The sequence below is a fragment of the Micromys minutus genome (genome assembly GCF_963924665.1).
Source record: "Micromys minutus genome assembly, chromosome: 12".
Taxonomy (NCBI): domain Eukaryota; kingdom Metazoa; phylum Chordata; class Mammalia; order Rodentia; family Muridae; genus Micromys; species Micromys minutus.
The window spans coordinates 21,733,375-21,747,378 of NC_137981.1; the positions used below are offsets into that span (position 1 = coordinate 21,733,375).

General features: G+C 36.0%; 1 protein-coding gene across 7 annotated transcripts in view; it reads left to right on the plus strand.

Moving 5' to 3' along the window:
* The window catches only part of NRG3 (neuregulin 3), a gene marked incomplete at both ends in the record, with an annotated part of 1,026,196 nt that overhangs the window by 450,010 nt on the left and 562,182 nt on the right, over positions 1-14,004 (plus strand). For all 7 annotated transcript variants that reach the window (XM_080926973.1, XM_080926970.1, XM_080926974.1 and 4 more), the window contains one exon: positions 5,165-5,294. In XM_080926973.1, the coding sequence (XP_080783099.1) occupies positions 5,165-5,294 (130 nt within the window). The remainder of the gene's footprint in view (positions 1-5,164; positions 5,295-14,004) is intronic.

A 14,004-nucleotide genomic window follows, 5' to 3' on the forward strand; every position in this document is an offset into this window, starting at 1 on the left:
TTACATAGAATAAGTGCCAGATGACTGGTCCAGATAATTGCACGATCCCTGTGGTCAGGTTCCTCAAACTGACTTCTGTCCCTGACATGATGTCCTGTTGCCCTTGAGCTTAGAAAACATTAACACCCTTGCAAGCCTTACCCTTCCTCTGCCTCCATGGCTCTCTCTTAAAATCTTTTCCAAATTATTGTTTTGTTTTGATCTTTTACCCTTTGTCTTCCCTCCTCTAGAAATGAACTTTTCTTTCCTTTTTTAAATTTGTGGTGCTTTAGTTAGATTCTGAGTTGTTTTTATAATTTCCGCTGTTGTTGCTATTAAAAGAGAATCTCCTTATGTTGCCCAGGAAGACCTTGAATTTTCAGTCTTCCTTCTTCCTGGACCTTCTACAGAGCTGTGGTTTGGGACAACTGGTTTGTACCACTGTACCTGACACCTGAGTTGTTTTCAAGGTGCTTCTCAGGACTGAACTTGTGAATATTTAATTGTCTAGGTTGTTTATAAGATCTTCTTTTCATTTGTTTATATCATTTTAGGTGCATGGGAGTGTGCATGGGAGTTGTTTATATTATCTTAGGTGCATAGGAGTGTGCATGGGAGTGTGCTCTGAGTGCTACCTGTAACTGTTGCTGGGGAAGGTCAAAAATGATATTGGATACCCTAGTACTGAATTTTAATGTGGTTGTTAGCCTCCATGTGTGATTTGGGGTGTACATAGAAGTATTCTGCAGGAGTACCAAGTGCTTTTCACTACAGAGCCATCTATCCAGCCCTTGAGTTTATGTCTTAAGATGAGGAAATATGCACTCACACTTTTCTGCATAAACATAAACAATGTTCAAGCCTGAACATATGCTTCAATCTACAAATATCTACTGTCTTCATCTCCTTGTTGAACCATTCATGAAATATCGGGGCCAAAGGGGTCTAAACCTACTGTTATCAGAAACTCTCAGTCTTGTCATATGCAGTATTCATGAAGAGATGGGAAGGGACATAGGGGAATCTAAAAATAAGCCTCCATTGAGTATGACCTTAAAAAGAGCCTTTAAAAGAATAGGTAAGTTCATGGAAGTACTGATCTACCAACACTTTCAGCCATATAATAAAAGTCTATATATAAGTACAGCATCAATCTTTGTAATAATTACCAAATAATAATAAAATACATGCCAAATTATACCACATACTTTATGGTCAGCTTAGTATATTGATTTATCTTAATCATACTGAATTTTTAAAAGCTATAAATGTATCCCAAAAGTATTGGCTAAGTCAATAGTTGAGAATGGTCACTAATATAAGCCAATGATTTAAATTATTTGACTGCTTTTATCCTTTTCTCTCTGTATAGTGGTTTCTTTGTCTCCTCCTCCTCCTCCTCTTACTCCTCCTCTTCCTTTATTCTTCTCACATTAATCTTTACTGCAACATCCCTTTCTTCCCCTGCTTTCAGCATCCCCTAAAGCCTCCTTCCCCCTCAGATCCACTTCTCTTGTATACCTTGAGAAAAGAGAAGGCCTCCTAGTGTTTGTCAACTGAAAAAAGCATAATAAAGGCATAAACTCTAGTATCAAGTCTGGGCTAGGCAAATAAGTAGAAGAGAAAGGATCTCATGATCAGGCCAAAAAGGCAGAGACAACTCCCACTCCCACTGTTAGTAGTCTAGTCCAATTTAAACAAGCACAGCATGTTTAAATGAATTTACCAAGACCCTATAGGCTCCATCTTTGATGCTTCAGGCCCTGTGAACCTCTATGAGGCCTGCTTACCAACCAGATCCTGTGGTTCATGTTCTTTAAGTCTTCTTGGCCCCTCTGACTCCTAAAATCTGTATTCTGACTGTTCAGTTGGGTTACCTAAGCTCTATCTAATGTTTGGCTCTGGGTCTCTATATCTGCTCATATCAGCTTCTAGAGAATAAATGCTCAGGATCCAGAAGTTGGATGACTCAGAGATCTAAAGTGGAAGCAAACGTGACCGAGGAAAAAAGTCTTTGGGATGATTCCTACATAATATTCTGCTATGCTCATAGATAAGTGCCAAGGACTTAACTTTAAAGGACTGACATTTGATATCATCTAGCATGCTATTTATGGCACATAGACAATATAATGAGTTCTATTTGGTAGTTTATTTTATTTTATGTTTTATATAATGACTTATAATGATTTTATGATATATATGTATATGTATGTGTGTGTGTGTGTGTGTGTGTGTGTGTGTGTGTGTGTGTGTTTGTGTGTGTGTGTGTTTAAATGGGTACTATCCACTATGACTACTATATTATATTAGGCTACATTTGATTATAAATTGTTGAAAGACTAACTAAGGGTTAATTATTTCACAATAGCTTAGGTAGGTGGTTTTCAAGGTTATATAGCAATCTGATCTTGTCAGCAATTACTCTATATTTTTGGCATGATTAAAAAAAAAAACCTTTATTTCACGAGGCATATGTTTTAACCTCATCCCATGATCTCTGTTTTGCAGTGAGTAGTACAATGTGGGTATTACACTGGGGAACGAAACCCTATGGTAAATGCTCAGGTTTTAAATTCACTGGTAATTTCAGTTGATTGTCGTAGGAATATCAATTTTAGCACTCTGTCATGCTTCCTCACATAGAGCTTTACAAAACAATCTTGATATTCTTTTTAAAGTATTTTAAATTAATTCTGTGTTTTTTCTCAGTTGTGGGTGTAGGGTGTAGATGCTCCCAGTACATGCTAAGGCAGTATTTCCCAATTCTCATACCCAAGTTCTTTTTAGAGCCACTGCCTGGGGTCTCTGATCCTCTGTAATGTTCTGACAGATGATTCCCACTGTGACAGTGATGTAGTTGGTTGGATGGGAACCCCAGGAGACAGCAATTGTCAGATGGAAATTAATTGAGTGTAATTGCTTTGCCATTGTATTTCACTCTGAATCTGTAGCTTGTTAAAACCTCTGATTATAAAAATAAGGATTTTACTTTTTCTGTTGTAGGTCATAGTAATGAAAAGCTGCTCTTAAAGAAATGATCAGTGAACATTAATCAATGGATGAGAAGTAATTAAAGGAGAAGTTAAGTAGCCAATCATGAATTAAGAGTATACTTCAGTAGTTGGAAAAGCCATCTGCTTGGAGTTTCTGACTGTCCATTATTTCTCATAGAAAGCAAGGTGAATTCTGAGTGGCTATGTAGCTCACACTGCCCTGAATAAGGATTCTTTGTGGGAAGAAAGATTTAGAAAAGAGAAGGTGTTTGTTTTGCAGAGCCTTTATCTTCTGAGAAGTCTTAATAGAAAGGTATCCAAAAACAAGAAAGAGTTGCCATTATAACTAAATGGCACAGGATATCAACTCTCCACCTTTTTTATCTTGAATAACTTATGAATGAAGGCCCTAAAGATGTCTTATCGAAATATCTACCAGTACTCACATGTTATAAAACTATTGCACCCTGTGAAATCGTATCTATGTCTTCTTGTTCTTAGAGATGTGTTAACTATCTGTAGCATTATAATGTGGCCATTAGTGATTATTTCTTTCATTTATAACATTTGACTAATTTGTGATATTGGGAAGGTCATATATTTACTGAGTACCAATACTGATTAGGCCTTATCTCACCAGGTCACCAGGAAGTCACAGAATTAAAGAATGGGTGGTCTTTGGAGTGGAACCTGCAGTTGACAACATTGTACCTACCCTATACCCATGAAAAGGGAATTTAGCACTATCAAACCCTGAATAATTTATTCAGCTTTTACTTTTAAATACACACATTTTTCTTGACTATTGCAGTAGAATTAGTACTTGAGTTGCTTAAAGTTCTGCAACTAGGAAAAATGTCAGGAAGAGGCAGTGGAATAATACTGTATTTAGAATATGTTTCTGGCTTATTTAATATTTAGGATGCAGGTATGTACTTATAGCTTAATAAAAATATAAGTAACTATGATATAAAAGTATATGTTTAAAGTAATGCTGAAGTAATATTTATATGTACCACTAACTATTTTCCACAGTTATTCTTCACATGAGACAATCTTTCAGAATTTGGAGCATTAAGAATTTGATTATATACTAAAATAAGAATGTAAAAGATTAACAGCTATTAGGGAATCACAACCATAAGCAAACCATGTACAAGCCAACATATATCTCCACATAACTGTCAGGATATACACTGATCAAATGTTTAACAGTATTTGGCAGTGATAATGGATATGAATATTATGTTGTTTCAATCCTCCATAGGGCATATTGAATAAAATCAAAATAAACCAAAGTGGTTGCATAGTGTTTCACTTAGAGCCATTGAGCTCTTATTATATGTACATAAGCGGTCTCTCTACAGAGACTCTATTGTTAAGATGAAATGAGAAAGTATAATTAGGAGATTGGTCCCAAGACATGTATTGGATTCTGCCTGCATGGTGAAGTCCTATAATGATGCACGGTTTACATGTCCTATGCACTCCTTTCTACATAATATAGTTCTTGCCCACCAATGTTGATGCAGAGGATAATACAAATGTTATTTAAATAGATGCCAGTGTCTCTTGTTCAGGGACCATCGGTGAGGAGAAGAATATGAACAGAAACAACTTAATTTTGTTTCTAGTGCTGGGGTTTGATTATGGGATTTTTGACAAGTTAAAAGTGCTTTAGCTATTTCAGCCTTTGCTGTTTGTTTGTTCATTGTTGCTATTCTGCATTTGTTTTGTTTTAGTTTTTAAGAAAAGATAATGCTAAACACTGCTTGGTTGTCTTTAAACTCTTATGTAGCATGGGTTTTTTTGGTTTTTTTTTGTTTTTTTTTGTTTTTTTTTTTTTTTTTTTTTTTTTTTTTTTTTTTTTTTGAGCTCACTGTCTTTCATTCTCCCTCTATAAGGTGTGGGCAGAAGAGATTATCATATTTATGCCAAGTTGCAAATTGTTTTTTAATACATTTCATTTGTAGTTGAATCCCAGGATACAGAGCCTGTCTAAATGGAGGGTTGACTAAAAAACAACATAATTCAGCTGCATTAGCCTGTTTTATTGAGAATTGGTCCTATGTCTCCAATCTCCATGGTTATTTCCTATGCATAATTGTGGAGTCACAGTTAAGTTAAAGATAGAAGGTAGGCCTTAGCATATATGTCAATAGCATCTTCCTCTTTTCTTTCCTCTTCAGATACTACAACATACTCCACTGAACGATCGGAGCACTTCAAACCCTGTAGAGACAAGGACCTGGCGTACTGTCTCAATGATGGTGAATGCTTTGTGATTGAGACCCTGACAGGATCCCATAAGCACTGTCGGTAAGCCCCTGCAACAGATAATTTAAAACGTAGATCTTCATTGAGGACCCGAGGGTCTGCCTCAACCATGCCATGTCTGGTTGTGTACAGGGCTGCTGTATTAATGGAGAAATCAATTTGAAAGGAACAAGGCTCACATCTTGTTCTTCTTTGAGGAAGAAACAATAGAAATAAGATAAAGGTGGTTAATTTTTGCCTAACATGTCAAAGAAGATTTACTTCATATATGCCAATTTAATGTAGGCAATTATTTATTTAGTGAATCTTGTGTTTATGGTTTGAGACCCACAGTTTTGCCCTAGCGTTCTGAAATAACCCTTTTCTCAGAGATAATTCTTTCCTGCAACTGTATGGAATTCGGTAAAAGACACAAGCTGTTCACCTTAGAGTGTTTGTGTTTAATGAGAAGCAAACCCCAGAGGCTGCACCTGTGTCCAGAGAGAGCTGCATTTTATTATGATTCTGCCCACACTTATTAATTTCATACTTTAAAAAAAAAAAACACCTGCGATGAGAAACTGCTCTCCAGCAAGATGTTGAAAATGAAATGATGGTCCTGCTAGAGCCTGGGTAGAGATGCACTTAAGGAAAATTCCCAGTAGACCCAGGAAGGTGTTTAATTGTTTTTCAGAGACACCAGGTTATATAAGTGCTAAAAATCCAAGTAAGGGGAGGTAAACAGGGCACTCCTAGACACTGCCACTTTAAGGCTCAATAGAAGAATAAAATCAGCATTCACAAAATATTTCCTACCATGCTTTTATTTCCGCACTACCCTGGTAATTTGTTTTTCCTTGCAATTGTACATGCTTCAGTAACCATATGTATCCACAGCCCTTCTTTCTCCTTTATTTACTCTTCTCATATGAGACAGTTATTAAATTAATTATGCTGAATCATGAAGCATAGAAAATTGTGACTTTTCTCTCTCTATTGCCTTATAAAACTTTATCCCCATGTTGTTTCATTAAGATGATTCAGAGCAATGTCTTGTGGATGTCAGTGTTGAATATGGGAGCCAATCTGACTTGATTCACGAACAACCATGAGTTCATGAGGAGGATGTGCAGCTACTGGAGATGGGAATATTGGTGTTGAATATGGATCAATGGTAGCAGAAGGTTTTCTTCCTATGTCAGAACAAAGAGAATGTGATTCTTCACCTAGACCCCTTGGATACTCAGCTTCAATGTTGCTGAGCCTTTTTTATTGTATGTGCCCTTCTCTATCTTCTGAAATTACTCAGTTACAAAGTGCTTCTCTCATGCCTATTTTCTCATACCGATTGGGGAATGAGGAGATATAAGAATGATTTCACCCCACACTTTCTCTGCATTTCTTATACCCCTGAGAATGATGGTATATAACATAGATGCGACATTAATCTCGACAAGGAAAATATATGGACATACTTTTCAGAGCTTGGTATCTGTCCATTGTCTTCCATTTGCTCAGCCATGTGTTAAAGTTAATGTAGTTCACATGATGAGGTCATGGGGTAGGAATCAGTGCTAAGATTGGTGTCATGGTTTGTTACTATAAAGTCATCGGCTTGAAGCATAATCCTCAGTGCACTGATATTGAGGAGATAGTTTTAAAGAGTCAGAGACTAGTATCTAGGTAAGTAGGTCATGAAAGTTCCACTTTTTGGAGTAGATCATTATCTCCCAAGAGTATGTCAAATTCAATAAGAGAGAATATGTTTCCTAAGGAGCAGGTTGTTATGAATAATAGCAAACCAACATCTTTCCTGCCGCTCAACAATGGTCATGTGTGAATCCTTTTATCTACATCCAGTTCCTTCTCTGTTTCTCTACCACAGCGTGATGCTGGCACTGATCTGAGATAAGGACAAAATCTTGTTAGTGTCTCCTGTCAAGAGAATCATTATCCAGTCACTCCCTTATTTTACAAGTTATTTAGCTCTATATATCTTGTTATAGTAATAAGAATAAAAGTAAAATTAGTGACAGTCAATTAAAGCTGACTTCTTTGTCCACTAAAGAAGAGATGCATTAAAAGAATCCACTAATGGATAACTTTTTTGATGTTGTTTTACCAAAAACCATGGATCAGATCTAACAGGAGGAATGTATGCCACTATGAGTCATCTGTTCTAAAGCTGAGCATACAGAAAAGAACAGAATGATTCAAAGCCTTTTTAAACATATGGTCTTACTAATTCCTTAAGTTTCTGAGTATGCTAGTCTTCATTTCAAACTTTTCATTTTGAGATATTAATTGTACAAATTCTTGGCATTAATTGGGTTTATTTGCATTTCCATGTATGCATACATTATTCAAATACCATGTCTGGTCTCCAGTGTAGGTCCTATCTACTTCACCCTCCAGCAAGTTTCCTTGTTAAATTTCTCTTCACTTTCACTCCCTATTCTTCCACATTTTTTCCGTTGCTACTGCCCATTATTTAATTCCATACTTCTATGGCATATACATTTTCTAGTACTTCTAAGGTCATGTATGGCAGACTACATAAATTGACAGATGAACTCTGTTTTCTCCGAATTAGGCAGATTACAGGTCAGTGATTGGAGTGACATGGTTTTGCTTTTGAGGCCTTTTGAATCTGCAGGACATATCCCCCCTCTGCCTTCTCATTGTGGTTTCCATATAAACAGCAGAACCTATAGTTCTTCTTCTTCCATGTACACTGGTCAGAGTAGATTACATTTCACCCTGTGACCTTTTGTTTATTTCACTTTGGTTTGGAAAATAATGATAGATTATTTTCCTAACAAACTGAATCTCCGGAAAGGCCACCCCCTAGGTTGCCAGCAAACAAATAAGAAAACATAATCCTTCAGTAAAAAACACCTACAGAAGCATGCTCACACTCTAGGACATTGGAAATTAATAGTTTGACCACCGGAACTTATTGAAATACAGTTGAGTTGATAGGAATAGGTCTCATGTTCAGAAAGGGAATCTTTCTTTCTGCATGAATACCTGAGCATATCTAAATTTTGTATCTCACACTACTGGAGATGTCTTTGTGTTTCAACTAGAAGTATGTGTTATACTTGATTCTTCTCTCTCCATATTTCTTGCATATTTTGGTTCAAATTGTTATTTAACATAGATTGACATTATAGCCAATAATGACAAAAGACTAGTCTTATACAGAATTGGAACTCAAGTATGTTGACAGACACCTAGGCTATAAATCTCTTACTGGTTAGAATGAGTAAGTAACATATCATATGTTCCTGCTATTCACCTCCCAAGATTTGCTATTAAAAAGAGGCACACATTTATTCCTGAATCAGCCGCCCTTAAAATTTCTGAGGCAAGTATTAATAATATTCTGTCTGTGTCACACTGTACTTAAGTAGTGTTTCATTCACTCTGTCTGCATGTAGCAAATGCTTAGTAAACATTTTCTATTACCAAGATCCTGTTGAGTAAATATATACAGAAATGAAACAAAAATAAAATAGCACTGCACTTTGTTATGAGTTTGGCAAAGTAAGGTGCTTTAAACTGAAAAAAAATATCAGAAATAATACAAAGTACTTGCAGGTGACTGGTCGGACACTGGTAGCATCTTTAGGACATTATTGGAAAATGTTTCAAGTAAAATGAGTTTCTGTTTGGTGTGTTTGAAGTGCAGTATAACAGCATGCATCTGTACCAACTCTCTAGTATGTATTTCAGTTACAAAATACGGTATGAACCAAATTTTCAGATCAATTATGATTATGTTTTCTTGGCTTTTTAAAAGTTGTGCTGTTAGAACAAATGACATTATCTCATTCCATGTTAAAAGGAACCACGTGCTGACACAATCCTCTGTCCTTGAAAACCGAGAACAAGTAGGAAAGCATACAGTAAACATGTAAAGTGTTCTTCAAACAACTAGAGTTTTTTTTCTTAAGAGCTTCGTGTGGTGACAACTTCCTGTAATCTAAGCACTCTAGAGGCAGGTACAGAAGTAACTCTGAGTTCTAGGCCAGCCTAGTCTACATAGCCAGCTCTAGTTCATCCATGGCTACCCAGTGAGATTCTGACTCAAAGCTATAGCAAATGGAAAAAGTGTTCAATAGTAAAGACTGAGGGAAGGTCATCATGATTATTCTTTTGAAATATTTTTTTCTTATTTAGCAATTTTTATAAAGATTTCAGGGAAGCACTGAAACATTAATCTGTATAAAACGCGTTTATTAAATGTATAAAGAAATACTAAAATCCTAAAATAATTTCACAGAAGAACAAAAGTGTGAAATATGTGAATAAATAAAAATGATCAATTCCTTTAAATTAAGATGTATTATGAAGTCATATATTATCCACACACTAATGAGAAGAGCTCCATGGTTTTGTGAATCATTCTATAAAACGAATGTGAGCCAAGAAAGCCATGAGGGGCTGATTGCTCAATAAATGGTCCTCAAGCAAACAAAACCCATAAGCGTAGATTTCTTTTTCTTACTTCATGTAGAACAGGTTATCAGTGGTGACATATGTTAATGTAAAGCAAGGAAGTGAAGCCCAAGGAAGGTAAAGAAGCCTGCATATTTTTTCATGTCCACAACCAAAAGTACATTTTGAACAAAAGAAGAGGAATAAAGGAAGAAAAATTATGCATTAGAGCTGAATATTTGAAACAGTATTTAAAATTATCATATAAAAAAAGAGCACCAAAAGATATGAGAGGACTGACGAGCTAATGTTGCAAAAGCTTAACAACTAAGAGATGTTCCATAGTGTCCTAAGGATGAGATTAAATCAAATCCAATCAAGAGAGTAGAGAAAGGAACAGAACATAGTACTTCCCTAAAGATGAATTCAGATACTAAGTGAATACATGAGAACCAACCTGACCTCACAAGCTTTGGAACTTGTCTTTTTCTCTTGGGAGGGGTAGGCATTCCTAGATTCTAGCTCAACCTATATTTAGTGAATGTTAAAAGTAAATTCTCTTTCAACCTTTTCTTCAAATTATCTCAAAGTTGTACGCATGGTAAAACATATATTTTTCACAAAATTTGGTTGTGAGTATTCCAAAGTCACTATTTCTAAGAGTGTAGCACACAGAAATTTATGTGGTGAATTATATTTAAGAATTTTACCCAAATTTTTTTGTGTGATTGTCAAAAGAAAAAGACATGTAAGGTCTGAGTTTAAGTATGCATATACATTTGAAAGTATCTCCAAATAATTAAGGCAGGTAAGTGTGTTCATTTTCTCATGGTGCATGTGAGAACTAGAATATAAAATAAAACTGAACAAACTTTAGTGAGTTCATCACAAAAAAGCAGCTAAGGGAGCTGACAGGAAACAGTTTGTAATTATTTTCTTCTTAAAATTGTATCTCTTTTCTAATTTCCTTGTACGTTACATGCATTTACTTCAGGTAACACTTGGCCTAAGACATTTCTGGCTTTCCCATTAAGATACACAGAGAATATCCCTGTCTCTGCTAAGTCAATGTTATTATATTTCATTATCATTAGCCTGATAGCAGAACTTTCAACTTGGCACATTCAGATTACACTTTCAGGTTTCTTTGAATGTGTGTGCTCCATCTTGTGAATAATTTGCAGGCAGTCTTTATACCATATTTTGAGAGTCTAAGATGTGTATTTAGTAACAGAAAGACATATCTTAAAGAAAATGAAGAAGAGGACCTAGTTAATTTGTCCCCAGAGATATCCTCAATTATTTGAAGAGAAATTAAGGAAAATCAGTGTCTACTTATTTTTAGGCCATATTTCGAAAACAATAGCACTTGAGAAGTAGAATCTATAATCATTGTATTAGTGCACAGGAGATAACATTTTGAAGCATTGGAATGAACCTAATGTGTTCAAATGGCACACTTGCTTCAAAGCCAGTGAATTCTCGATTGAAGTTCATTAAATACAGCTGTCTTCTCAGGGGTGTGGGTGCTGGAGGTGGTAGAGTTTTCAGTTTGGAAACAATCACATTTGTCCTGGACTTGACCTAACATGATCATTTTGGAAATCTATTGATTTGAAGATGCTTGAATCATTTGAAATGAAGAAAGCCAGCAGCTCTTTCTCTGCCACTGAAGGGCTGTTGGACTCACACAGCAGTGAAGCATGCCTTCAGGTAGGGTTGGAGAAGGAAGGCAGCAGCTGGAATGCAAAGGGGAACCCTGGAGATCCACATTGATGTGTCTCATTCTTACTGAGGCGGCTTTAAAGCCAAAGCTCCAAGCTTTGTGGGAATTGATTGAGAACAGTACAACAATCTCTGTGCTCTAATATATAAAATTACAGGACTTAGCCTGGTGAGATCTTTGCTCTGTCACATTGTAGGTCCATTAGCTCTTCAGGATATCAAGGATCCTCTTTATCAAATGGTCCTCCTGTAAGTGCTCTGAAAGCAGTGGATAATGATTCCCTGTGGTTGAAGAAAGTCAGAGTGAAAATGGGGTTCTGGCACACATATCTGGAAGGCATAAGACACACAAGGCAAGAGACGCTGAAGGCCGATGTGCCTGAAAAATATACCCTCAGCCAGAGATCCCTTGCAGAATGGGGTTAATAAGATGAAGATCCTTAAAACAACTTTAGGTTCACAGAAGAAATACCCATGAGCCCACAGTGGCCATTACCCACATATAATTTGTGTGATTTGAAGTATCCATTCCTAGAACAGGTAACCTACTGATTGCTTATGATCAGAAGAAATGGGCTAAGTCATAATAATTCTTCTCTGAATGGTGACTGTTAAGATATGCTCACCAACTCAGAAATCAAACAAATAGGTGTGATATCACAATTTTAGGACACTGATAAAGTCACTTGCCTCTTTATGTTTGTCCTCATTTGGTATGTCCATAGACTTAAATGTTGCACGAATCACATGGGAAATAAATACATCTAAGAAGGAGTAAAGTAACATGGAGTGTGGTTATTTTTCCGATGTCTTACAGCTCATTTAATATTTTCTGACATAATTGCAAACTCTAGCTGAAACAAGAACTTGCACTGTGTTTTTCTTTGTGGTTTTTCAAGACAGATTCTGTGGATAACTTTGACTGTCCTAGAACTTGCTCTGCAGACTAGTTCTAGCTCTAGGAAAGTGTGTGTGTGTGTGTGTGTGTGTGTGTGTGTGTGTGTGTGTAGAATATTGAATACTTTCTCTTTGACTTCCCTTTCTTATACTCATAATGAAAAGCACCAGGAACATATTTACACAAGTCCTATAGAAATGGTTCCTAGATGTCATCAGCCTTACTTAATGAGAAGTCTTTAGTTTAGAACTGAAGTAGAGAAACTCAGGGAACTTCCACCACCATTCCCAGTCTTTAGGCTTGCTGTTATAATTTTCATACCTGAAAAAATTAGCAGTGTTCCAGAATTTCTCCTGTTCATCCATTTCTTCACTTTCTCCCATTCCTTTTGTGTGGAGTCTCTAACAATTAAAAAAAAAGATGATGTTATTTTCCTATTTAGCCCATTTTACCTGCCGTGATTGTATTGTGAACATGGAATGAACTGCTGACTTTGCCATTCAGACTTTTTTATTTTTGACAGAAAAGTTATACTTCAGTGCAAAGATGTACAGATTAAAAAATAATGATTCCACTCATAGAAAATAATGATTCAATAAAATGAACACTTTGATTTCTTTATTCTTCTTCAAAAGAGTTTTATTTTTTTCTCAACATTTGGCTATTTGTGTGCTTTAGCTTTTAAAATAAAAAATGACTAAATTCCATTTACAGTCTAGCCAGTTTTTGAAACCCAGAGAAGAAACAACAGTAATTATTTGCAATGCTTGATATTTCCATGTTGAATACAAATAGGTACTGGCCAGCATGTGGGGCATACAAGATCACTGGCTGCTGGTATGTTTCTTTGGATAAGTTACTCTTAGTTATCTTCCATTGTGAGGTTATAAGCTAAGCTTGCCTTTAGATATGTGATGAACTTCTCCCAAACTCATCTGTCAGGGGTGAAATGAGGGTGGATGTGACAGTTTCTGGCAGTGTCATTGAAGTATCATCTATGTGAATATAGACAAGAAAATGTAAAATGAAATAAAGGGACAAAGTATTGTTACTATGTGTTATGTAAAGTGATCCAATCCATTTTGGGACTGTCTCTAATGTCTGATGATAGTGCTGTTAATTACAACACTCATAAAATCAACGCAGGGCTGTTTCATCCCATAGAGTCTGGAATTTACCTATGACATGACTTAACCAAATTTTCCTTGTAACAGGCTGATAAATTCAGGAAGTTCTATGAATCAATGTGTTTATTTTTATATTTTTATTTGATGATTATATGTTATTTTAATTTTTTCAATCTTGGTTAACAGTCTAGTCATTATCCTCCTTCTGTTTTGCTCTCTGAATGTTCCTCAACCCATACCTCCTCCTGGTCTTCAAGAGGATGCTCCCCATTTCCCAACACCCACCCTTACCCCACTAGACCTACCCACTCCCTGGTTCTCAAGTCTCTCAAGGGTTAGATGTGTTTTCTCTCACTGAAGCTTTAATTTGAGGCTGAATAAGTGGCTCAGTTACTTGAAAGCTTATATTGCTCTTACAGAAGACCTGAGTTCAGTTGTTGACACCAAAATCATATATCTCACAACAACGTGTAACTTCAGTTTCAGGGTATCTGAGGACTCTGGCTTCCAGCTTTTGAATGTACCTTCACTCATATGCTCATATTCAGATGAATATATATGTATATATATATATATATAT